Here is a 27,204-nt window from a genome sequence, read left to right as displayed (position 1 = left end):
GTTGTACGAAAGCAGGACTGTTTCTATATGCTGGATTTTGTTTTGTTCTGACTGCTAACAGTGCTAAAATTCTTGTTAGTCTGAATGAATTTATGAATGAATGTTTCTGTCCTGCTCTTTTAAAATATACACCTTCAAACACAGATGTCATATTTTCAATTTTTTTCAAAATCAGAAAAAGAACTCCAGACTATTGGGGGATAACTTATAAGAACCATAAAAGGTGTTGAAAATGTAACAGAAAGAGAAGGAAAAATGCAAATATATAGAAAATCTGACTCTTTCTAGCAGATATTAAAAGTAGAATTTTTTACCACTATATCTGGATTTTTTAAATAATTCTTCTATGCCAATAGATAAGATGCTTCTACTTTTCCAATTTCATGTCTTCATTGCTTCCTTAAAATACTTAAGGTAAACACATATGTTTTTATTTCCTTTCTATACAACCTTTTTCTCCCGCTCTGAAAGAAAATTTTGTAAGCATGGAGAAAAAAAAATCATCTAGTACAAATAAAACTCCTTACTAAACCCTCTCATTCACAAAGCTTTGGAGTCCAGTATACAGATCTACCTCTGTTTTAGAAGTGTTCCATTGACCATTCAGTCTGCCAATCACTGCAGAACTAGTGAGGACCCTAATAATTCTTAAATGATCTAAAGATTTGGTAAAGTCCTATATGAACCCACACTTTCTTCCTGTTACCTTCTTGTTCAAAAGGCATAATCAGAGGTCTGGGAGAAAACACATGAAGATCTAGTAGAGTTGCTAGAGCTTATAAGTTACTACATTTTTTAATATATGTGCACATATACATTATATGTATACAGAGATACACAAATTCTTCTCTATATTTTTTTTTAGCTGTAAAATATAAGGAATATTCTTGTAGGATTCAAAAAAACACTGGATTTGAGAACTGCAACTTCAGTGCAACATGACAACTGCTAGATCTTGAGACCTAATGATACATGGAAAAACTCTAAACCACAGTCTGCAACAGTAGCTAACAAAAAATTTGAACAGTTGTTGCAACAGCGTTTCAAGAACTAAAATAGAATAGATAAAGAGAAAATTTACAATTTATTAACTGTTACAAAATGTTGAACATTATGCTTATGCAACCTATGACTGGTCAAACTAGGCAAGAAGATTCAAATTCACCTTCACCACAGTTTTTAAATATACTCATGTTAGTATTTAAATACTGTTTTCAAAAAACTAGATTTCATTAGACTTTTAAAAAATATTATTATTACTTGTGATCAGGTATAGAAATTTCTCAGAGAGGTATTCTGTATCACAGAGTGGTATTTTTGTGTTGTTAATTTCTGATACGCTAGAAAACAGACCCCGGCACTTTGCAAAATTGGATTTTCTGTGCAGCTGGTATTGAAAGGCATGCTGAAGATGTATGAGTGACAACCACATTGAATTTAACATGAAATAAGTAGCACCCATTTGACTTTCAAATACATTGTAATACCAAGAGAGCATTCTATTAGGTTTAGGACATGTAAACACTTCCTCTCAGGAAAAAGCAATTAGAATTAACATACACAGAGCTGACCTGCCCACTTACAATTAGGGTAAGCAACTAAACTACTACCTGTTTTCACACACCAGATCTGACACTTGTAATTGCATACATTCTTCTCCAGTGCCATTTTTGGGCATTGAATTTTGTATTTGGTCTCTTTCAGTCTATTAAGGAACAAACAAAAATTGTAATATGCAAACACTGGACTAAGGAAGATAAAATACAATACCACCTTTCCAAAGATCAGACCAAAATAAGCACAATAGCACATAGCTGTACACTATGAAGACATTATAAAACTTTAAAAATACAAATTCTAATGATTGTATAGAATCACAGGCCAAAATCGGCCATCCAGCAGTCTGAGGTAGTAGTTCTGGAAGACCTCTCTCCTTATTTTGCTAGGAATCACAAACTCTCATTTTGTGGTCTCTATGCCCAAACAGCCTCCAGGCACCACAGCCCCCACCAGTCTTTCCCTGTTCACAGAGAGCAGGTCCAGCAGGGCTCCTCCCTAGGTCAGTTCACTCACCTGCTATGTCAGGAAGTTGTCTTCCATACACTCCAAGAACCACTTACACAGTTTCCTATCCACTGCAATGCATTTCCAGCTCTGGTAAGCTGAAGTCCCCCACATGAACAAAGGCCAGGAATTGTGAGACTTCTCCCAGCTGCTTACAGAATATTTTGTCTTCCTCTTCATCCTTTCTGGGTGGTCCATGACATACTCCCACCTTGGTATCTACCTTGTTGGCCTATCCCCTGATTCTTACCCATAAGCACTCAAACCTATCACTACTATCATTAAGCTCTGGATAATCAAAACACTCCTTAACATAAAGGTCTACCCCACTGCCTCTCCTACTTTGCCTATTCCTTCTGAAGAATCTGATGCTTATACAAGTCACAAAACTGAAAATTACTGAGAAACAATTAGGAAAGAGAATGTCTGGAAGTCCATCACCTGAACTCTGAAGAACTTCTAGAGGCAATAAAGGCAATAAGCAAACAAACTTACATAGATAAAACATTGGAAAATTAATATGTTCATATACATTGCATATAAATATAGCATAAAAAAAGCTTTACAGGAAATATCAGTGCTGGTGAAGACTGGAGCTTCATCATATATTTATTGTAAAGTTACTTAACCAACTAAAAGACACATGATATCTGATAATTTTAATTTGATGATGAAATGTGTATTTAGAACCAGGTAGGGTGAAAGCTTGAATTCTTTAACTTCAGGATTGTTTGCTCTCAGGTATAATTGTACACAAGGATTAACAGCGTACATGACTGAGTTTGCTACTTAATGTGTCAGCTGAAGAAAAGGAGACTGTGTGACAAGTTCAGTGTTCAAACATGTGGCTAAAGGGCTGAAAGAATTGGAATGACAAGAATGCTGCTAAGCACTGTGACTTTCAAAATACTTGTGGCCCTTCACTTCTGCAACCTGGTTACCTCTTGGTGGCCAGTCGCCTACAAATGGCCAAAGTCAGTGGATTATTCATGAAAGCAATGGTCTACTGGAGCGCTGGATTTAACAGGTATGAACTCTATCATGTCAGAAGTAGTGTGTCAAAGCAAATATTGGTTTTGTTGCTCACACTAACGCATGGGGCAGATCAGTTCAGTGAACATTAATCCAATTACTCATTTCCCCAAGAGTAAGGTTTATGGTCATATAGTTTGCATGTGCATTCATTAAAGGGCACAGTTAAGATTGCTCAAATGCACTAATTGCTTCTCAATACTTTAACATGTTTGGATATCCTCTAATATAACACTGACTATGAAGAGTCTGGGTTATAATTCTCACTGTAATTACAGCACTCCTGTTACAAAGTTTGTTGTAAATTATGAATATGTGCTATTAACCTTGACTTCAATTTAACATCAGTGTTGTCTGAAACCTACACTGACATTTGAGGCCAAGTGCCTAAATGATGTAAAGTCACTTACCTCTAGCTGGGTCAACAAAGCTATGCTAACTTAGATTATACATTATTTTGCCAGCTCTAAACACTGGGGTCAAACAGCAGCACTAATCTACAGGGTGAAACTGTGCACATTACACATATTAATACAGTTAAAAGAGTTACTAGCTTTCCACCATCAATTTCCATCTTGAACTCACCTATTTTGAGGCAACCATTCCATTGTCATGGCATTGAAACTAGTGAAACATTAATAGATACACCTAACAGTATCACTACAGGCACTTTATATACTTGCAAATAGTGGAAGAATATACCAACAAATAGTTCATGTACTTGAGTCTTTTGAAATCACCAAACGCTTGGTCACTAAGCAAGTAATCTTTTAACAATTTTCAAATGTGTTTGTTCATGTGTTTGTAAGAACAAAGTACTTCACTGTTAAATTATCTACAATGTATCTGAGAAGGCATCTTTATATCTATCCCCATCACCAAGAGGAAATACAGATGGTTGAGTTAATTTATAAATACTTATGAAAATGTTGATCGTTGGGAACACTTAATTATTTAAGGAAATTTGTTATAAAAACCATTTTTTCGGTATAATATGTAAAAACAGCCACATCAAATATTCATAAGGATGGAAATGATAAAAAATTGCAGTATGAGATCAAGATTTTAAATAAACATTTTTTCTTGCTAACAGCTAGAAGCAGCTGCTCTGTAAAGTCATTAAGTCTACAAAATTTAGCTGCAGATTCCCGGTATGTGTTTTCATCCAGCAATGACACCATTTGCATGTGTTCACAGAAACTAATGCTACATACTTTAAAGAATAGTAGTTCAGGGGTGTTGAATAGAAATTCAGGATAATAGTAATTCTATATGTTAAAATATGATTTTATCTTGATTTAGTATTTTTAAAAATGCTGCAATTTGTGTCAAAAGTGGTGGAGAAAAATACATACACATATTTTTCCAGAATTTAAATTGAATAAATATTTTTTTCTGTAAATACATTGATTTCTATTTTAGAATATACAAATGTATACTTTTTTGACTTAATCCCATTAAGAGCTCTTTGGTGACAATTATGAAGTAACTGACCTAGCAAAAATGAACCATGATTTAGGATGGTTTTGTAACCCAATATTTAGGTGGCCCAATATTAAAACCACAGTTTTAAAAACACCCTTTTTTTTCACAGAATCACAGAATACAGAATGGGTAAAGTTGGAAGGGACAACAGTGGAATCCTCTGGCCCAACCTCCCTCAGGGTCAAACCAGAGAACATGGCCCAGGATTATGTCCAGACAGCTCTTTAATATCTCCAGCAAGGGAGACTACAAAACCCCTCTGGTTAACTGTTCCAGGGCACTGTCACCTGCACAAGAAAGAAGTTATTCCTCATATTCAGCTGGAACTCCCTGTACATCAGCTTTTGCCCATTGCCTCTTGTCCTATTGCTTGGCACCACCAAGCAGAGCCTGGCTCTGTCCTCTTGACACCTCCCTGCAGATACTTATGTACAGTGATAAGGTTCTCTCTAAGTTGTCTCTTCTTGAGGCTGAACAGGCCCAGATATCTCAGCCTTTCTTGTAAGAGAGATGCTCTAATCCCTTAATCAACTTTATTGCCCTCTGCTGGACCTCCTCCAGGAGCTCTGTGTCTCTCTTGTCCTCAGGATCCCAGAGCTGGATACAACTTTTCAGATGTGGCCTCAACCAGGGCTGAGCAGAGGGCAGGATCACCTTCCTGCTGGCAATGCTCTCCCTAATGCCCCCTATGATCCCATTGGCCTTCCTAGCCCCCAGCACCCACTGCTGGCTCATGGACAGATGGTTGTCCACCGGCACCCCCAGGTCCTTCCCCACAGAGCTGCTTTCCAGCAGGTCACTCCCTGCCTGTCCTGGTGCCTGGGGTTATTCTGTCCCAGGTGCAGAAGCTAGCACCCTAATTTTGGAAAATCAAATATTTTCAAAATTATGGTTATAAAAGTGGAGTCATCTAAAATGCCAGTATCTTAAAAAATTAGCCATATGAATGCCTTTTAATGGATGCATCAACTCAGTGATGAAGAACATCTCCCCATTCCAGAAAAGTCATGAATTATGACTCTGCATTGTGCTTTCACAGAATTAAGTCACACCACAAAATATTTGTCATATTTCAATTTACATGAAATTCTTAAGAATAAAACATTTCCCTTTTTATAGAGAAATTAGCTACATACCTGACAGGAGGAAACCAAACAGTCATTCCTACCAACAAGATTAACGTCATCTTTTAAAGGAAAAAATTACAATCATATATAATGACATATTCCCTGTGCCCACCAGCTTACTTTTTTTCCTAATTTTCAGAAGCACTGTCATCATGAGATGCCAATGTTAACTTACAACACAGTTAGAAACCTACCTTTCAATAAACTTCATGGCTTCTTTTGTCAGTCTCTGAGTAAGGTTCTCATAGGACAGTGGCTGCTGGATAATCTGATGGTCCCTCATTAAAAAGCAGTTTAGTTGTCGAAATTGATAGAAGAAAGAAATCAAAACCACAAGTGAAATTGTGATTATTAACAAGAAGTAACTCAGAGCTTGGAAGGGTACTTTGAGAAGGCCAATGTACTGCACTACTGCCAAAGACACAAGGGCGATTCCAGTGATTTGGACTGGGATGACAAGGTCTTTCTGAACACCTTTTAAAAATACACTGCCTTGGCCAGGTTTGCAGTCTCTAAAATTGGTCACGGGAAGGCCATAAAAGTAATCAAATCCATGACTGAGGGGGTGGTGACAGAAGTCATTATTGCTTTCACAGTTCATCCCAAGATGCCACTTTCCTACAAAGAGAGAAGGACAGGGAGTATTTTTGTAGTTAAATCATCAAACTTACTTTTAATGTGCATTATTTAAAACATAAAGCTGTCACTATCTGGCTGATATCCCCCTGCTCCCAGCATTTATTGTGTGGATCACTATTTTCTATTGAAAGTTTCTTTGTGCCTCCATCAAAGATTTTTTTTTCTTGTCTCTCTCTTCATCTCAGTTAGAAACAGATTATGGCTGCTGCTGAAGAACATTAAATTCTGAGTGGGCTAGTAGATCACTGAAGAGCAACAGAGCCCTAGCAGACAGATACCTTTGGAAATTAAGCATGTGTAGTTGTCATAAGATAATACTGTTTTGTAGCAGCTACTGATTGAAGAGGAAGAACAAATATGGAAGTACAAAATATCTTTTCTGAAGTTTTTCTGGCAAATAATTTGACTAGTTAAAAAGAGACAAAAGAATAATAAAAAAACAGCAACAAATAGAAAATAAATCAAGAATAGGAAAATTATTAAAGCATTTATTATTTAAATGATTGTGAAATCTCTGAAATTGCCAACATCCTTCAAAATACACATATATATACAAGGCTGATTATTTTGTATTTATATTTCATATATATAAATTAAAACAACAGTAACAAGTAAATTGCTGTCAAATACTCTCTCTCACAGCATTTTGTACCACTAGGAAATCACTCTAATTCTGCAGTAATGTTGGACCCTGTCTGACCACTGAGTCTGATTTGCATTATACTAATACAATCTATATTCATGTTGATTATGGTAAGTATCTAGATAATTCATTCTATGACTCAGGTACAACCTCTTACCACATGCTTATGCATTGCTTAGCACAACAGACCTAACTGGTAGCTGCTATTTGAATAAAATGCATAATTATAAAAAAAAATCAAATTCAGTTAAGCTTATTGAGTTAGCTTATGGCTAGAGCTATGCCTTTGCTCTCAGCACAAAAACATGCTGAATAATTTAAAAAAGCATGCTGGCCTTGACAAAACAGATAACACTATATACTGCTGGGCCAAACTTTATTTATTTTTCTGAATCAAACACCTAAACATGACCAGCATAATTCAGGGATTGTGATTGCAAAAGAAATAAACAAGAAAAACTACAAATCCAGTAAGTCTTCATTCCCATAATTTACCCCAAAGAAATCTGAAATACTTGTTTCAGAGAATTCAAAATATTCATGGCAGTAAATGTAAAACAGAAAAAAAAAAAGCATATACAGAATTTTCCCCTTTTTCAAACCAAGCCAGCTTTTACACAACTGTAAGAGAGTCCTGATGCAAACAGTCCTGAACATCTCCTTCTGGGTCTCCAGAACAATGTATTCATCCTGCACTTTTTCCTTTGGCTGTGACAGGTACTGCAGTACCAAAGAGGGTGAACATGGGGATCAGTTCTGCTTTTTTAAAATTTAGCAAATTAGGTGGATGTACTTATTTCTCTTCTACTAATAACAGAACTGAGTTATAGGATGAGAATGTCATATGCCTAAGTTTGTCTGTCAGCAAAGGTGGAGAAAAAGCAGAAATCTTGAATCTGAGTGCTTAGTTGAGTCCAATTGTCCTCATATGTATCTTGATGGTCTTAAGTTAAAAGTAACTTCTGTATATCATCAAAGCAAGTATAAAACATTTTCAAGTCTGCTTATGTGCCAGTGAAATTAAGGCCTCTACACATTTCTCATTTCATGAGAACTTTTCCCTGTCAGATGGCCCCTCACCTGAAGTGGTATTCTCCTGGTGGTATTCTGCAGAGAATGGTTCTGGTCACTACTTTTGATACGGTCCAGTAAAAATTATTGTGGTCAGTAAAAAAACAAGCAATACATACCATTTTATTGAAATTTCAGAAGTTATAATGGTGCTATAAAGGGCTAGGTAAGGCTGGAACTCTGATTTTCATTCCCAGCACCCAAAGACACAGATTTTTGAAAAGAAATGCTTCAATTTTTCTCTTATGTTTGAATGAGTCTCTTAATGGAATAATCATAAATCAGATGTGTAACACAGTGAGCATGAAACAACTGTCATCAAGTTAGATAAGTGATTTAAAGGTAGAGGCTTACAATCATGAACATAAATGCTCTTCTGGCTTAATTTTTTTTTTTTTTTTTTTTTTTTTTGCTATTATAGGTTAATCTCAAAGCACCTATAATTCAGTAAGAAAATATGAAAAAGAAACTCAAACAAATTAAGTATACCTTCAAGGTCACTTCTTATGATACGTAGTGGATTTTTTAACTGGATCTCAACTACAATCCAGGATAGAAAAACCTTGCAATAACAAATTAGGGCAGGGAGAAATATAAGTCCTATTTTTATCTAAAGACCTTCTTTAGCAAGCACAACAAATTGTTCAATGTCAAGACAAACTTGGGCCTCAGAAAAAGATTTGTTGAGAAGCAACTTAAGCCAAGCAAAGCAGAGATCAGGTTAACAGGAGAAACAACAGAAGCCCCCACTCAAATTATATTGGGAGCTGTGACGGAATGACACAACTGCCATTCTCAAATGGCTGGGGATGTAGAAGGTTTTGATAGATCCTGCATTACTCTGAAAAAGCAAGTGATGGCTGGGTGCACAATACATGTTTTGCTTCACTCCTTGTGACAATAACCCCTGCCTTGAGCTAGTGCTTGAACAGATTACTGTAATGTGCTTTAGATTCTGGGGCCCTTCTGAATCTGAGAGCAATGCAAAATGCTCTCATCTCTTTGCCAAGTGATGCTTCATAGAATGGACACTTCACATAAGCATCATAAGCATTTCAACAGATTCTACCAAGCTTTTGAGTGAATTGTAAATTATGAGTACCATAATAATTTCAGACCTAGGCTTTTTTCCCTCTCCATCAACCACAATTAAGACTTCTGCAGAATGAAAGCAATGCAATGAAAGGCAAGTGGAAGTGAGAAGCAAGTCCTATTCAGCCAAGAAATTTCACTTGAAACTCCATTTTTCAAAATGCAGAACCTTAAGGACACTACAGAAATCCATGTTTCCCCCGTATTTTTCCCTCAGATAGTGGAAAAAGGAGAAATACTGTAGTGGTTTTGGTACAAAGACTGATTTTTATGTAATGAAAAATATGTTTTGGAATAATTTTGTGTTTTTCGGACAAATGGCAAGGTACAAGATGTGGAGCAAGATGCAAACAGAAATATTTTATGTTCTTAGGAAATATATTTATTTGAAGTACATAGCAAAATTTATAAGAAGTGTATGTACATATGGTATTAACATGGACAGATTTTAGGCTGTTTTATGAATAACTGTGGTATTAACTCCACTCCATAGACTCAGTCAATCTTGGACACCTTACTACTGTGATGTGCCCAAACATTAAAATACTTCATTCTGAAAGAAATAAGTACCAGTTATCAATTAGTATTTTAGCTTTGGATATAAGCTACATAGGTGGATTTTAAACTTCTCTGGATGCTGGACAACACACTGGATAGCAACAGTGATGAAATTAACCTTTACTCTACTGTAATTGAGTATAGCAGTAGTTAAAATACTATCTATCAAATTTAAGGGGAATTTTTGTATTATGAGTTGCTATTTCCAACAAAACACCAGCATTTCTTCCTACTGGTGAAATATTATGCATTCTATGCATCTGCTTTTTTTGATAGAACTTTGTTGTGTTGCAGATCTGATTGTGTGCTTTCCTGACAGAGCTATTGGTTGTCACCTTCTTTATGTCACAGGGGAAAACAATGAGGTAGAAAAGTGTATACATAAAGTAGATTTATAGATAAAATATATTTTGGGACATATCAAACAAAAGAAAGCACATATTCAGAGGAGAAAAAAAAATTTAAAAAGAAACAAAAATGCACCTAGGGAAGAAAAATACTGTCCTCAGAGAGGAGATTGACCAAAAATATAGAAATGACACTACAGGCTTGAGGATCAGAAAGGCTTCAAATTAACCTTATACCAATCCATCACTGGTGCAGGATATGACAATTAATTTTTTGGGAACTGCTGAATTAGATTGAAACAAGCAAAGACTCCCTGACCTAGACCAATATGATGTGATAAGAACACCAGCAAAAGCAGAAAATATGCTGGCTGTGAATCAGACTGTCTATCTAGTCTTCAAATCTACATAATTTTTCTTTTTGTCATTTACATATGCTTTATCCCTAATTTTAATGTACTTCTTGATTTTTGGAAACCTTCATTATACTCCAAGGATATGGTAATATTACATTTTATGGTCTCATAGCTATCACTCAGGCCACTTGGAAGAATTTTTCATTAAGCATCATGGAGAGAACTTCTGGAGATCTAAGTGGCAAGCTGTCATGCTGCAGCAAAATTAGTTAAAAAAAGAACATTAACTGGGTCAGCCCCAGAAAATGAGTTGTATTACTGTGCTTGTTACAAACAGAAAAAACACAGTCTTTAATTGAATACAGAGAAATAGAAATCAAGTCCACAAGGAACATGAGAAATTATGAACGGCTTTTTTTTTCAAACTATGAACTATTTGAACTATGCTTCAAGTATACCTACATTAAATACATTTCTGATAAGAATTTATGGTTTTCTACTTTCATTCTTTCAGGACATCATGGTATTTTATGCTTTATAAGACTGAGGTATAGCTAAGTAGGATTTTTAGTTAGAACGCTGACACTGGTTTATCTACATAATACAGACTTTTTTTGAACACTGGCATGAATTGTTATCCTTGCTAAACACCCTGGGTTTTTAAACAGAAATTACTCTCAAAATTGCAAGTTTCTGTTTCATTTAAAAAACAAATTGCATGCATCCTTCATCTAAATCAATTTAGTAATATTCCAGTATGATATTCTCTGCACAACTATTCCCTGGCAATTCCAATACAGAAACACATTATGTAACACAAATTAAATTTCTCAAGAATCTTCTAAAATATAAGCAGTGTGGAATAAGTCAGTGGCCAAATTAAGAAAAAAAACTCAGAAACCTTTAATGTTATACTTTTATGACATTAATTCCAATTCTATTTAATATTAACCTAGTATGATTCCTTTTGCCCATCACTGGATATTTATGCTGCTATCAGTTTTCTGAACTATCTTTATAATGAGAGAGAAATACCTTTTTATATGAAATATCTACCAAATAATATGAGAAATTTCCTAGAAACATCTCCATTTTTGTCTGATGACTTAGATGGTAACCCAGGTACAGCGTTATTTACTGTATGGGAACACTGGTGAAAAACAAGCACACTGCTGACTTGCAGCCCTGTGATCAACTCCTCATTGTCTCTCTGATGTAATCAAACTCCTATTTATACTGAAAACTTTTAAAGAGCTTGAATAATTTTCAGTTTGTTTGTCACGTTTCTTCAGTACCATGCAAAATGAGACTATAACTACACAAGTGAATTAGACATACTTACCTGACTAGTGTTTCACATAGGCATGGGGATGTGCTCAGCTTTGTTCCAGAAAAATAAATTCATTATGCTGTGGGGCAGAAAAGCTTAATGCAGGCCCTTAAAAGCCTATACAGGAAGTTAATGTTCTTTTCATTGAAATGAAAGAAAACAGAGCTGTGCATGCCTGCAATTTTACCTATTAGAGCTGTCGCATAACCTTTCTGCTTCAGGAGTTTGGAAAAAGTTATTTCTTCAGAAGAAAGTCCCCCAGAAGAGGCAGAAAATAAGAAGACACCAACTCGTGAGAAGGCAGCCATTCCTAAATACAATAAAAATGAATGAGACCAGGATAATACAAAGAATTTCCATTCATTAGTCCTGCATGCACCTTTTTGCCATAGGCGGTATCACTTAAATGACATATTACAATCGGACACTACGTGTTGCAAGTGGAAGGTACAATCATCCATTTAGATGAGTGAGGTATTTCCTGTATTGACACCAGAAACAGACATGGAGAAAAAAATTCTGAGCTTATAACCATGGGACCAGCCATCACATAAACAGCTGTAGCCTCTTTTGTAGATTTTCTAAGGTATAGCAAAATTTTAAGAAGTTGATCTTGCATAATTTATTTTTCCTGTACACAGGGAAGGAAGGAAGATGAGGACTAAGTGAGATCATTCCCAAGTTCTACTTTGAGAATTTCCCCTGTCCTCATATGTGGTTTTCTACAAGCCTTTAAGGTTTTTTGAGAGAAGTCATATTGAAATAGGGCAGTCTTACTTCTAGGCATGTAAATATCATGAGGTCAGAAAGAGCAAGAGGGAATCTGATCCTGTAAATAGAGTGGTTTGAGCTGTCAGCATTGATGGGGTGCTCCAGTGGCATAAAGACACATTGCACACTGAAGGAGTGCACTAAAGGAGCATCAGGTACCGGCTAACAAGACAACATCTAAATAAGGCACAGTAATTTCTATATGCTAAGAGTATGAGAAACACAAATGAGCTTACAAAGTGCACTCAGGATGAGGAACTTGAGAGCTCAGGTTCATGAAAATTAGATTACTAGGATTCCAGATGAGAACTGGCACTGAAAATAGACAGTAGGAACAGAGAATATCTATGCAAATCTGTGCAGATGTATCTTCAGGAAGTCTAAATTATGCAACTGGATGATTACAGTGCCCAAGTTACATGACTGATGTAGATAACCAGAATCCTCCCTCAGGTATCCCTTGTGGTTACATGAGAAAATGACTCATTAGACTGGTTTATTAAAGAGAGCTCAACCTACCCTTCAAATGCTGACTTCAGTTTTTCACCCCAGATAGTTTTGCTCATCAATGCTTCAGATAGCTTCAGTCATATATTTATCTATATTTTACTTATTTATATTTTTTTACATATTTCAAGCTCTTGTAACTGAAATCAGTGTAATTCTGTTAAGCTACCAGAATGAAAGTACAGAAGCATGATTTTTATTTTTTTTCATCATTACCTTTCTCTTGTGAGCTTGTGTCTCATCCAGTACAGCATTTTGGAATCTTTTTCTTTAGCTCTATTAGCGGGAGATTTATATTTCTAACATTTTTTCCACATCATGATTCTAGTGTCTTCTATAATAAGCCTTTACTAGTTCTTCACTGATATTGGGAAGCAGTCCATATTTAGAAATTTTGTAACTTAAGTAAGACAAAGTTCAATTTTTGTACCTACATGGAAATGATTAAGTATGTCTGAGAGCTGATCAGTGAAGAAAAAAATTAGTTCAAGTCTTAATTTTTCAGAAATAAGAACAAGCAACAAAATGGAAAATGACCTGTGACTTTACCTACAATAATATTAATAGCAATGTATCTGTAACAGGTATATAAAATTTTCCTTTGCCGATGAATTTAATGGAAAATTTAGCAAGTTATATTAGCTGGCACTTTTGCAGAAGCTTGTTACTTGATTTGAGTGAGCACGAACGTATCAAGTAGGCTCCAGAGTCTTGCTTTGCTTTCATTCCCAGAAGCAAGGACAGGATGTTTTACCACTAATGAACAAGTGATCTGATTAATGTATAATGATCCTTGCTAAAAATGATGTTAAGGGAATGTTAAAGTTGCATGGCTAAGCACTGAGAGGCTCAGTCCCAGCACACTAAAATAAACAGACTAGATCTTCGTGGACTCAAATAGGCTTTGGATCAGGTACTTTGAAAGTAAGAAAAATTAAATGCATGATGTATTCACAGGATACTTAATGCCGTGTATGGGTAGATATGGAACAAAAATAATACTTCAAATAGATGAGATATTTTTTACTCTCTTCTTCCCAGTTTTCAGGGCAACTTGAGTACTTTAATGAACTGTCCTGCCCCTACCTCCCCCCTACAAAAAAAAAAAAGAAAACCAAAACACAAACCCAACAATTTGTCTTGATGTCTTGTGAAGGCTGACCTAGAACAGAGACTAGACAGAGCTAAAGAGTAAAGTAGGTATTCATTAAGAGGCCTCAAATAGATCCACCTTGGGTAGCACAACCCAAAATGGCCACAAAATGGGCAACAGGTCATGGGGTCTTACATTTTTATAAGTTTTGGTCCATTAGCATATTGGAGCTAATTGTCCAATTACATCTTTAGACCATGAAGTCCCACCCTTCTTGTTTTCTCTGTTTTTTCTCTCTTCGGTCCACTGTTGTTTATGCTCTTGGGCCTGAGATCTGGATTGGCTGTCCTTGGGCCCCCAGCTAGAGAAGGAATTGTTTTGTCTACCTATTCTGTGAAGAGAGCTTACTATCCCCTAATATGAAGCCTAGACTTACACGCTAAAGCAGAATAGAATCTGAAAAATATAAAAGCTAAAACCTGAGGCATCAGTCTAAACAAAAAGGTTTAGCAGAAATTGAAATGTCTGAGAAGAAGTATTTACACTAGGTTCTTCCACTGAGTCTTTCTAGATGCATCTCTGTGGTGTTCAATACTTGGGCTGCCCACCAACACAGTGGGAGCAGCCTAAAAGCAACTGCGGAGGCAGGCAAAGAGCCTGGGGTCATTGCATAGTGGAGGAACTACACACAATCACACAGAATCACAAGAGATGCTTAATTGGAAGGGACCTACAGGGATCTATGAATTCAACATCCAGCCCTTCACAGGGCATCCTCAGGAGTCACACTATGTGCCCCAGAGTACTGTCCAAACACTTCTTGAACTCTGTCAGGTTTGGTGCCCACAGCACTTGACGTGAGGCCACCCTAGCACAGAGCAGCTCTCTTGCCCTCAACAATCCCCTCCGTTGCCTGGCTGGTGATGTTGTGCCTGATGCAGTCCAGAACATTAGATTAAATGTTGGCATTAAATAACCACAGTTAGATTGCTTTGTTGCTATTTAAACAAAAAAAATTTACTCACTAAATAAACTTTATCTTTGGGTCAACTCTTCTGAAACGTGAAAATTCCCCATAGATGTGAAATATTTTTAATGTAGACCAACTCTGCTGAGCTTGATCAGTCACTGAAAGGACTGATCATTTACCATTACTTAATCTCATAATAATAAACAAATCAAGGAAGGCCAGACAAAATACCTGCATATAGTTTACTGTAAATAAGATAAATTATTTATATATAAATAAAGTAATGGCATTTTACCTGATCTTATAGGATATCTCCCTGTCAGGAAAGCTGCCCTGCTTGGAGTACAAAGTGGGGATGCTGCTATATGCTGAGTAAGTGTCACTCCTTCCTCTGCTAGCCTGTCAATATTAGGGGTTCTGGAAAAACACAAGCAGATGAAAAAAAAACCAAAGATGGTTATTTGGATACAGGCATGGTAAGAACAAGGCATCTGAGGCAAGAACTATCAGGAAAATCCAGTAAAAATTTACCATATGTAAATTATCAAATGGATGGTGGGGTTGCAATTCCAAATACTATCATGTCAGATATTTTTAAAAGGGGCATCTGAACAGAGACACTGTAACATTGCAGCAAAAATCTTTTTCTCCACTTTCTTCTATTCTTCATGGCCAGTGTTAAACTGCAACACCTGGACCTATAGTATTGCAACCCTTTTTAATGTGTTCCTTGACCAGAACTGTAATTTCTACAACATTTTTGCTTCAGTAATGAGGGTAAGAGAGACTAGAGAAAGGTTGTGCTTCCTTGCTCCCTACTTGATGCCTCTTCAGTTTCTCTCCAGCACAGGCTTTTTGGGGTTGGGATAATGTTGTGTGGTGCTATAAGCTATTAGAAGAGATTCAAATGATTATGAGTCTGTGTTATGCTCTATATTAACAATATCTACATGTCTGACATGATTATGTCTGCTATATTAGACCCAGGGGCACAACCTAGCTTCCATATCTGTATGGGAAACTTGTCTGTGACCTGGCTCATCATGCAGATTAAAACTGGGTCCTGCAGGAAGAAATCCTGTGTCCTTGGTTCTACAGATAAAAATTACTAATGCAGCCTGGCCAGCAGCTGCAGCATGCTCTAATAGCTCTCTGACCCTGGAGATTAATGACCATGACCTCAAGGCACACTAGTGCTCCCATCATCTAAGTCTGAATAGTCAGAAACATTAATTTTCCAATGGAATTATTTTCTATCTGTAAAGTCACCTACTGATAACAATCACTAGGATGAAAATTCATCATATTCCAAAAATCTAATTCTGAATTCTCTCAGCAGAGAATATAGATCTTGAGGTTGTTCTGGTGCCTGTGAGGGGAGTGATCCAAGCATCAATGTTCTATGTATTTTTCCTTGTTTAAAACCTGAAGCTGTAACTTGATTTGTATTTTTTTCTGAGTTATGAGAAGATTTTACTTCTAACTAACTATCAGTAGGAAAAAGGGCATTTAACATTTGACAGACAGTGCTTTTAGTCTGAATGTTTTATTTAACTTTGCACCACTGAAACACAATGGCTTGATATCACTTGCTCTGTTTACACAACCATCACATCTAAGCTGGTAGCAAGAAACATCCCAGGGCACACTAATGTATTATTCAAGTATATTAACATTTGCTTTAATTAATACATTGACTACTGTATGAAGATAAATTAAGGGCAAATATCAGCTCTTTATTTCCAGTTAGTTAACAACAAGCTTGTCCCAAATCATGAGTGTTTCAAAATACTTTTAATGCATACTACTTGTGTCATGTATATTCTAGAAGAAAATTGTTGATTATAGTTTAGCTCTCTAGAGCTACCCTTATTTGGTTGATTGCTCAATCCTCTGTTTATAATGCAACTTTTCAGCAGGATAAATGCATTAGCTAAGACTTTGGTCAAAAAAAGAAAATAAGGATTGAATATTCAAATCTCTGGAAAAGTTAATAAATTTGGTTACTCATAAAGAAACCTAATCAAACTCTGAATATTCTAGCATTTTTAGTTTTAAAAATCCATTGAAAACTAAATATAAAGCTATGACTCCACTAAATTATCATCCTACCTTAAGGTTCTGTTCCCGTAACATCCCAGGTCTCCAATACCAAGATCATCAGCCATCAGTAAAATTATATTGGGCTTTGAAACACTGTGTGTTTTGATGCTGTTTATGGCACACTGGCAAATTATTAGAAGAAAAAGGAGCCCCATCTTCCTCCTGGTGTGTAAGAACACGTGGAAAATATAATAAATAGATTGTTAATATAATTTATTCTTATCATTACACTTTGCATAGTAAAAGAGAAAAAGAAAGATTGAACGCTTTTAGATGGTGCTTTTTTTCTTGGAAGTTTTTTAAAGCATTTTTTTCTCTCACACTTCTTAAAAATAAAAATGCATATTTTAGTATATGGGTATTTTTTCCTTCTACTCCTTTACACAGATGAGGCCTTTAAATAAAGACAAATAAAGAACCAGGTACAACCTCAGTGGCAATTTTGCATATACATATGCACTACTATAAAGCAATAAATCATAAGAGCTACCAAGCTTGGGGATTTTTTTATCTTTTGTGTGCATGTTTGCTTTTTTTTGTTTTCTTTTGGTTTTTGTTTTTTTTTTTTTTTTTTGGTTGGTTGGTTTTTTTTTTCTTCCCAGCTACAAATGTTATTTAAGTAATACAGAATCTGAAATCATTTAGGACCTAAACCTCCAAGGTTCACTGCAAAAAAAAAAGTTAATCAATTCCACTAACGAAGTAAATTACTGATTTCTCTTCAACAATGGGGAAAGAAAACCAGCTGAAGTTTCTGGAAAATTATAAATATTATGGAAAAGAGAGTGAAGAGATGCACTATAAAATTATTGTAAGGAACGTTTAAGAAAAGGCTCTTCACAAACATTACAAATACCAGGGTCATAGCAAAATCAATTAAAAATATTTTATATCATATCACAATGTTCTATAAACAATTCCCATGCCATATCCAACCTAAAACAGGAAGAAGGATGTATTGTACACAGCACAATATACCATTATACGCTTTTATAGTAAAAGCAGAGCATTTGCAGACGTGCAAGATATGAATGCTGTTTTACCTTAATCAGAACTTGTTGAATCTCTGTGTTAAACTGCACTGACAATGTCCTGGCTGAAACTGAGTGCCTTCAGGCTGGAATGGACTGTGCCAGGCACACACATCAAAAAGAACAGAGACTCTGTTCCGTCTCTTAGTAAGATTCCCATCTTTTCTGGATGCAGGCAGCCTTTTTAAAATGCAGGTGAGGCATGAGTCACACCTGCACTCTGCATTATTCTTGGACAACAAGTGGAAGAAACCAGAACTAAGGTATAAATTTGTAAGTGAAAAGGTAAAAAAAGGAGAGACAATAATTTCCAGAGAGAATGTGGATAGCTGGTCAAGAAAGAAAAATCTTATAAATCAATGAATTATGGTAGATAATGTAACTGGAGAGAAGATAAAGAAGTCAAAACTGAAAGACCTGGTACAAAGAGACTAGACATTAAGGGAGACAGATTCACAAAGAAAGGAGATGGGCAAAACTATTTGTAGAGGAGACAAAATAGGCAGAACTAGAAGAGTTTACTCTGACATTAATAGCAAGAATGGGAGTTGATAACCAGCTGGAATGAGAACTGCAGGCAGAAATGAGGAGAAATGGCACAGTAATAAAGAAACTGGAAGGGATGACAGTGAACAGGAAAACAAAACTGAGGAACAGAGGCAAGAGAGAACAGGGAATGTCTGGGAGGAAAGAGCTGAGGAGTTATGATTATGGTCAATGAAGAGAACTGATTGGAAAGAATCTGGGAAGATAAGATTTGGGACTAACATAAGTGAGAAGAGATCAAAATAGTAGGGATCAACCAAAACAGACTGGGACTTCTGATTCCCAAATTCATTATTGTTGTTCTGTCAGGAAGTATAGGTACAAAGAGGGCTTTAACTCAATTACTATATTAACTATGTTTCACTTCTTAAGGTATATTTTATAAACACTTTGGTGATCATAGTTCTGGCTTAGACTTCAACCAGGAGCCTCTAAAGATCCCAGCCTTATCACTGCAGTATATTGTTCTCTTGCTTATCCCATGGAAAGCAATCTACTTCATTTCAGACATGGAAAATAAAACACATAAGCTCTAAGTTTAAGAGAGTAAATGCATTTCTGCATAGGATACATCCACTTCATCCTTCATCAAACAACCATACTAACGAAGCTGTATAGCCCCTACTATGGTGCACACTTGCCTTTCTTCCCTGAAAGGATAAACAAAAATTATTTGTTTCCCATGCATTCCAAGAGAACAACTAACTCCCAAATTGACCCAAGAGGACAGGAATAAACTGCAGCCAGATCTTATGTTCCTACTCTTATGTTCAGACTACAAAGGTCTCAAAGGACAATGGCAATGGGCATGTTGAAAAAGGGTGACATTATGTAGAGTTGCATGGATGCTTGCAAGACCCACAGAAGATAGCCTCATTTAATAACTCCATTTGTCATTTTGTAAATCAGCCAAAAGGTTATTGAATGTTGTCTCTGATACATTACTGCTGGATACCTCTCTACACTGAAGGAATATCTGTAGATATTCACACATTGAGCTATTTGCCTTCACCTGATTTCATGTCCCTGAAGTGAAATCAACAAGGAAACAGGGAAAAAATAATCCAAACAACTATGATTTCTCTGGTGTACTCCTTCTGCAACAGATTTTCATATGTCTTGAAAGGATGTGCATAGAAAGCAAGAAGAATCAGATGGATGAAATTGAGTGGAACAGACAACAGCAAAGAAATTCAAAGGAGCTAAAAGGGAAAGACGTGAGAAGAATGAAGCTCTGAGAATGCTGAGGGCTCTCTGTATTACACCAGGGTTTCTCCTGGTGAAAACACAGGCATATGTAGACCTAACAGAAAAATGAAAACACAAAATCAGATGAAGCTTCCAGCTAACGTTTCCTCTCTGTCCAGAGCCAATTCAAATGCTTAAGAAAAGATTTTAAAAAAAGCCTGGCAAAAAAATCTTTTACTAGCACAGCCTTTTAGCTTTTGGCAGCCAGCATTAAAGGCATTTTCGAGAGGAGAACATTGTAATGAATATCTCTCCATGGATCTCTTAACCTTCATGGATTTGTTACTGTTTATTTTTAATTGATTAACTTGTGGTTTGGTTTCTTGCATTGAAACAATTTGATTTTAGTTTTTTTACTTCTGTAACACTTTTTAGATGGCCTTTCAGTAGGCATCAGCTTTGAAGGCTTGTGTTTCACATTCATCTGGCAACTTTTTTCCTTCTTTTTTGCATATGGGGCACGTAAGTGCAAGTTTTAACCTCTGCTTCACTTTCCCCATGATATAATAGAACTGAAAGTAGCTTCTTCCATTCCAAGGTGGCTGATAAGTTGAATAGATTCAAGAGGTGCCTAATCTCCTACAACAATAGCCACATAAGAATCTGTATTTCACATATCCTATTCCAACCTACAATACTTAAATCACTGTATAGGAACCTATAGACACGAACACATATACACACAGATGTATCCATATGCACATATACATGTGTATGTGGGGGCATATACACATGTCCTACTTTTTCTACATATCTCCAAATTGTATTTTTGGGATTCTAATACATATTTTCTATTAGCATTAAAAAAACCCAAAGTATAAATATGTAAGAATAAATGAACGAAAGAAAAGCCCCAAACAGATCCACAACCCACTATTTCACCAACCACTTCTTTTAGGTTTTTATTTTCTTCATTAAAAAATGCTGGCTAAAGAGGTTTGGGGATGTTTTTTTGTTTTTTTTTTTTTTGGGGGGGGGTTCTTGTTTAGTTTTGGTTTTTTGTTTGTTTGTTTGTTTGTTTGTTTGTTTGTTTTTGTTTTTGTTTTTTTCCATCAGAATAACTGACTCAAGATATGGCTGTCATAGAATTATAGAATAACCTAAGTCGGGGACCTAAAAAGGTCACCAAAGTTCAACTTCTTGCCCCGCACAGGACATCCCCAAGAGTCACACCATTTGCCCATGAGTATTATCCAAATACTTCCTGAACTCTGTCAGGCTTGATGCTGTGACCACTTCCCTAGGGAGCCTGTTCCAGTGTCCAACCACCCTCTTTGTGAAGAACCTTTCTCTAATATCCAATATAAACCTTCCCTGGTACAGCTTCAGGCCATTCTCTCGCGTCTTGTCACTGATCACCAGAGACATCAATGTGTGCTCCTCGTCCTACCCTCATGAGGAAGTTGTAACTGCAACGTGGTTTGCCCTTGGTCTCCCATCTCCAGGATGAACAAACCAAATGATCTCAGTCACCCCTCATATAGCTTCTCCTCAAAGCCCTTCACCATCTTTGTGGCCCTCCTCTGGATGCTCTCTAATAGTTTAATGTGTTCCTTGTATTGCAGCACCCAAAACTGCCCCCAGCACTCAAGGTGAGGTTGCCCCAGTGCAGAGCAGAGCAGGACAATCCCCTCCCTTGCCCAGCTGGCCATGCTGTGCCTGATGCCCCCAGGACAGGGTTGGCTCTCCTGGCTGCCAGGGCACTGCTGACTCATGTTCAAGTTGCCATCAACCAGGAGCCCCAGGCCCCTTTCCTGGCACTGCTTTTCAGCCTCTCCGTCCCCAGTCTGTCTATACATCCAGGATTGCACCATCCCAGGTGCAGGATCTTCCACCTGCCCTTATTGAACTTCAAATGGCTGGTGATTGCCCTGTCCTCTCATTTGTTGAGGTCCCTGCAGGGTTTCTCTGCCTTCAAAGAAGTGCACAGCTCCTCCCAGTTTAGCATCATTGGCTGGTTTAGTTAGTATACTTTCCAGTCCTGCATTGTTTATGAAGATGTTGAAGAGTACTGGGCCTACAATGGAGCCCTGTGGAACCTCACTAGTGACAAGTCACCAGTCAATCTGTTCCCTGTAACCCCTTGCACCTGACCCACGAGCCAGCTGCTCACCCGTCACATGATGCGTTTATCCAGCTGTGTGCTGGATAATCATCTGACTACTACAGACACATGCATTTTTACAGGAACAATTAAATGAAAGTCTTTGAAAGATCTCTTCCCAACTGAATCACCTCAGCATTTTTATTAACTTTGATTAAGCAATTTATCTGCAAACTACTCTTTTAATGTAACAGAACCCTTTGAGAAAATGCTTAATATAGTTTATCCTTGAAGGTACGGTATTTTCTGATGAAATAAGCAACACTTAAAGATATTGACCTCATTAAAAAATGCTGTGTTATCCTTAAGCAGTATGCAGAAAAAGAAAAAAAAATTACCTTGCTTAACTGAATGCTCAAACTCCAAAAATTTCTATAAAGTCATAAAAAAATCACAATGTAAACAAACTAGAGAAAGCCCTGCCCTCCATAAGATTCTGCAGAGAAAATTCTTCAGCTTAGTGACAAAAAAAAAAAAAAAAAAGAATAAGCTTTTAAATTTTAAGAAATGGCAAAGTTATATTATGTATAATTATTTTATGGTAGCAGTTTAAGATTCGCTAGATTCAATTAATTCTCTTACAAGTCGGTAATATCTGTTGAATCTTTGATGTAATATAACTGTTTTTCTGAAACTTTTCATTATGTTTCAGTATGCATCCTAACTATATACATATATGAAAATCTGTATTTAATCAACTAAAAGTTTTCTCATTGCAAGAAAGAAATTTCACTTTATAAGCTGAGAAAAACATTAAAACAAATAATCATGTTTCTTAAGTGTGAATAATTATTGAATCTGAATGAAACAGAGATAAAGCCACAGAGCCCCTAGCAGATCTAAGCTTAATTTAGGTATCTTTTTAAAATGGTCTCTCAAGAATTTTCTACTTTTGTCTCAACTAAATTACAGAACTTAAAAGGAGCATTAGTAAATAATAAACATTCTTTCTGGTAGCAAATTATAGCCTGAATGGAGTAAAATATAATTTTTTGTGATATAATGTAATTATTTTATTTGTAATAAAAAATCCTATATAATTAGATGCACATATTAGAGCACATACATTTTTACCCTTCTACTGTTTCACAAAATTGTCCGTTAGCCAAATGCTTATTAAAAAGTTGATTTTGGTTATGGGCTCTGGTCAGCAACGTAAGAAAATCCTCGAGATAAAACAGGTAGTAATCTTATTTGCCAGTTATGCACCATCCTCAGAATGAAAAATCTTTTAAAACAAAAAAAAAAGCCAATCGCGAGTAATTAATTACTAGCAACTATGTCATGTCACTCACTGGAGACTAGATGTAAGTATCCAAACCAATTGAAATAAATTTTTCTTACATACTTTGAGGGCTTAGCTAAACTCAGCCATTATATTTAGCTTACTTTACAATTTTGAAAGATGTTGAGTCAGGGTTTTTTTAATATACACAGATGTTGAGTGAAAAGACTATTTTTGAGAACGCCTTCTTCAAGAGTGTCAAATGGACATGTAGAAGAACTTACGTGCCTCAAATCTTGCACTTTGGAGTTATGCAAGGAGATAAGGAATCTAAAGCTCTGCAAGACTGTGACTCTTACACATCAAATTAACAGTTTGGTTACATCCATTTGAACTGGATGTAACCAAACTGTTAATTTGATGTTAATTTGATTAAACCACAGCTTCATCTCACTGACTGGTTACAAACTCTTCACCTTTGCCTAACTGCAGCCAAACTAGTCTCCTTTGAGTTTCCATTCATATTCATTGAAATGTTTAAAAAAATTTAAATGAAGTTCTTTTAACAAATAGTATTGGATTAAAACACTCAACTTCAACAACACATGCCTTCATAGGTACAGTGCACAGGTTGGAATCTGTGATCTGAAGGTTGGAATTTAGGTCCTGCTCTAAGTCACTGAAGGGACAGTAGCACAACCAACCACTGAGCACTGAATTTTATCTTCCTTTAATCTGAAAGCAGATTCTAAACCCTTTTCACTGAAATGGTAGCCTTTGAATGTCTATCAAAAGAAAACATGAAACCAAACAAAAAAAAAACCAAAACCAACAACCCAAACAACCCCAACAAAACCCACCTCTCTCCCCTGAATTACTTAATGGAATCCTCTGGAGTCTGTCACGATCAAAGCTTTGGATTTTATAACACCATATTCCTCTACCTACAATCACTTTACTAGACAGAGGGATTTACCAGAGAAAATTGCAGGGAAATGGCAAGTTAATTTTCTTTGCTACATAAGGTTAACAAGTAGCACAGCAAGAAAATTACCCAATATGCTGTCATTTCCAAAATAATACTTCATTTAAAGAAAAAAGGCATTTGAATTAGTGTGTTCTCAAGGAGTTATTATTTTTATATGAGCTCTATTGTTATTTATACTGTCATTATGGTAACACTTAAGGACTCTCAATGTTGCTGATTGTACCAGATAGAAAAATTAAGACAAAGCTAAATTCTACCAATAGTGATTTTACCCATGTAGAATTTAAGTACCTATATGGCCCACAGCAAGTAAACACTCATGGTACAAACCATGAGTGAAAATCCATGTGAATTTATTAATCTTCAAGTAAGGCATTTAGTCTGAGCTAATTACCTAAGCTTTCTTTTTAATCAATAGGAAGATACAGGCACCTTAATTTTTTTCTTAAGACTGGTATAAAGAAATTTTGGAAGGAATGCTCATGACCTCTTTCCACAGACTAGAAAGCCTTAAAACTTAGTTTAGACTAGATTTATACAAAAGTAATAGTTACATGAAATAAATTCCACCCTGTTGGTTGTCTGTAGGCTCTCAGCATGAAATATGGAAAAAAATCCCTCTTTGTAATAAACAAACATGGAGATTTCAATTAGTATGATGCACTCTCCCAACCTTACTGGTGTAACAATTTCTTTTTCTGTGAGTAGTAATTCCTACTAGAAATCTAAGAACTGGGGACAATTCCTCAGGAGTATCAGTAGCAAAATTTTCCTCCAAGGGATTCATTTAAGTATTCTTCCTTTCCAGACTGTATAGCAATATGATGAATATTCCATTTTAAATATTTTATTCTTTCATTACTCTAAAACAAAAGAGACCAGAGTGATCAAACCAACAGCAATGATTATTTTACAGGAATATTGGTAATTCTCTAATTGAAGTCAGCTATAGCCAATGTGTTTAGGTTGCAGTCACAAATCTGATTAGAAAAATAAACTTTATTTTGACATAGTTCTAAAAGAACAGAATTTATTCAAGCAGGATATCAAGATATCAAGAAGCTCTTGTCAGAGGCGACCAGAAAACAGACTGTGAGCTCAGCCCATCTACTCCCTGCCCACTTTCCTACAAGCGACACTCACAAGGCAACCAAAACAGCCTGGTGATTACCAGATCCTGTTACTTTCCTTCATGAGGTCCTTGTCACAGAAGAAAAAACACTTCAGTTCCTGATACATGGTAAGAGAAAGTCTGTCACTGTCCATGGGCACTGTTCAGCAAGTCACATGGACAGTGAACATTATGGTCATTACACCACTCATGTACAAGTATCTTCCGTGTTCTCCTGACTCCCATCACACCATGGGAAATTCATTCATTCCAATCATGAAACAGTGATGCAAATGTTTGTCCTGTCACATGAGAGGCAGAAGAAGAGGTAGATTGTTTTGACAGTGGAGGGGCACTCCAGGGGATGCCTCTGAGGACAGACCAGGAGCTGCTCTGTGCTGAATATAATCAGTTCTGGCCAGCTCTGCAATGGACCCACTGCTGATCACAGGTGAGCCCTTAAAAAAACATATTTAAGAAAGGACAAAAATACTGGAGGTGGGAGGAACAGAGAGAGAAGGCTGTGAGTGAGGAGCAGTGGGAGAGGAGGAAGAAGAAGAACAAAAAGGCCAGAGTAGAAGGAAGTGTCTCACACTGGATCAGGAACGTGCCCAAAGGCACTGTGGTCTGTGGAGCAACAACAAGTAGCATAAGGAAACTGCCAAGCACTGACTACAGCCTGGTGTGCCACCCAGTGCCTCCCTGAAGGGACTGTGCACAACCTGCAGCAGTAACACAGGAGGACATGTCTGGAGTGAAGGTGTGGAGACTAGGAAAGTGAAAGAGAGGAATCTGAAGCTGAACCCGGGAGAGTGGGAAGAAAACTGTTTTTCCTGTAAAATTAAATGTTTGTCTTTTTTTTGTTTTGTTTTGTTTCCCAATACTCCCACTAATTAAATATTTATGCTACCTATTAATAAATTAACTTGTATGCCCCAAATGGTTTTGCCAATTTACAGGGATTTTCCTGTCTTCATTTCACCACCAATTTTTTCACTTGCATCCCTACTGATTTTTCCCCATATCCCTGGGGAAGGCAGGGAGTGAACAGCTCTGTGAGTTCTTGGCTGTTAGCCAGGGCCAACCCACCTCATTTAAAATGAAAAGGAATAAATGGATCCAATGGAAAATTAATTTCATTGATTACCAGGAGCCAAAAATTTCTTTGCTGTTACTGAATCCATCTAGATCTAAAAGTGAGCTTTTTACCAGGGAGAGAAATGGTAAAACTTATTAAGCAAAAAAAAAAAAAAATCACTTGAGACCAACTGACTTATGATGTTACTGCTATAAGCAGGAGGCTCACAGGACATAAACAAACATCTTCTCCTTCCTCTTAATTTGCATGGGTAAGAGACATTAAAAATAGACAAGTAGTGGCTTATTAAAGACCAAGCTCCTTCCCTACAGTTTCTAAAACTGGAAAATCTGGTTTATTTTACTTTTGTGCTACAACTAACATCCATGGAATGTTGTCCTCATTCTGCAAATAGTTATGAATGGAATTGTTTGGAATTTTTTTGACAAAAGTCATTCTAGCAGGAAAGAAAAGCAGGTTAAAACCAAAAAAAGTATTTTCTTTTTTAAATGAGGCAATTTAAAAAAGAAATTACTCTCCCTTACTTTTAAACACAAAAAATAGCCTGTTTAGCACTTGCAAGGAGAAAGAAAACCACAAACCACTTTTCTTGTTCTTTTAGGCTGGGAGATATTTTTACTGCATTATTTTGACTTGAGTTAAAAGATTAACTCTCAAATTACCC

At 36.4% G+C, this 27,204-nt stretch overlaps 1 protein-coding gene across 4 annotated transcripts in view; it reads right to left on the bottom strand.

Annotated features, from left to right (window-relative positions):
- The window catches only part of STS (steroid sulfatase), a 107,261-nt gene that overhangs the window by 65,940 nt on the left and 14,117 nt on the right, over positions 1–27,204 (bottom strand). For all 4 annotated transcript variants that reach the window (XM_066545337.1, XM_066545341.1, XM_066545338.1 and 1 more), the window contains exons 3-6: positions 17,198–17,350; positions 15,381–15,502; positions 11,932–12,054; positions 5,903–6,326 (exon numbers count right to left, since the gene is read on the bottom strand). In XM_066545337.1, the coding sequence (XP_066401434.1) occupies positions 5,903–6,326; positions 11,932–12,054; positions 15,381–15,502; positions 17,198–17,343 (815 nt within the window). In that variant the 5' untranslated portion in view covers positions 17,344–17,350. The remainder of the gene's footprint in view (positions 1–5,902; positions 6,327–11,931; positions 12,055–15,380; positions 15,503–17,197; positions 17,351–27,204) is intronic.

Source organism: Molothrus aeneus, chromosome 2 (assembly GCF_037042795.1).
Source record: "Molothrus aeneus isolate 106 chromosome 2, BPBGC_Maene_1.0, whole genome shotgun sequence".
Taxonomy (NCBI): Eukaryota; Metazoa; Chordata; class Aves; order Passeriformes; family Icteridae; genus Molothrus; species Molothrus aeneus.
This window is presented reverse-complemented; position numbering and strand designations above follow the sequence as displayed.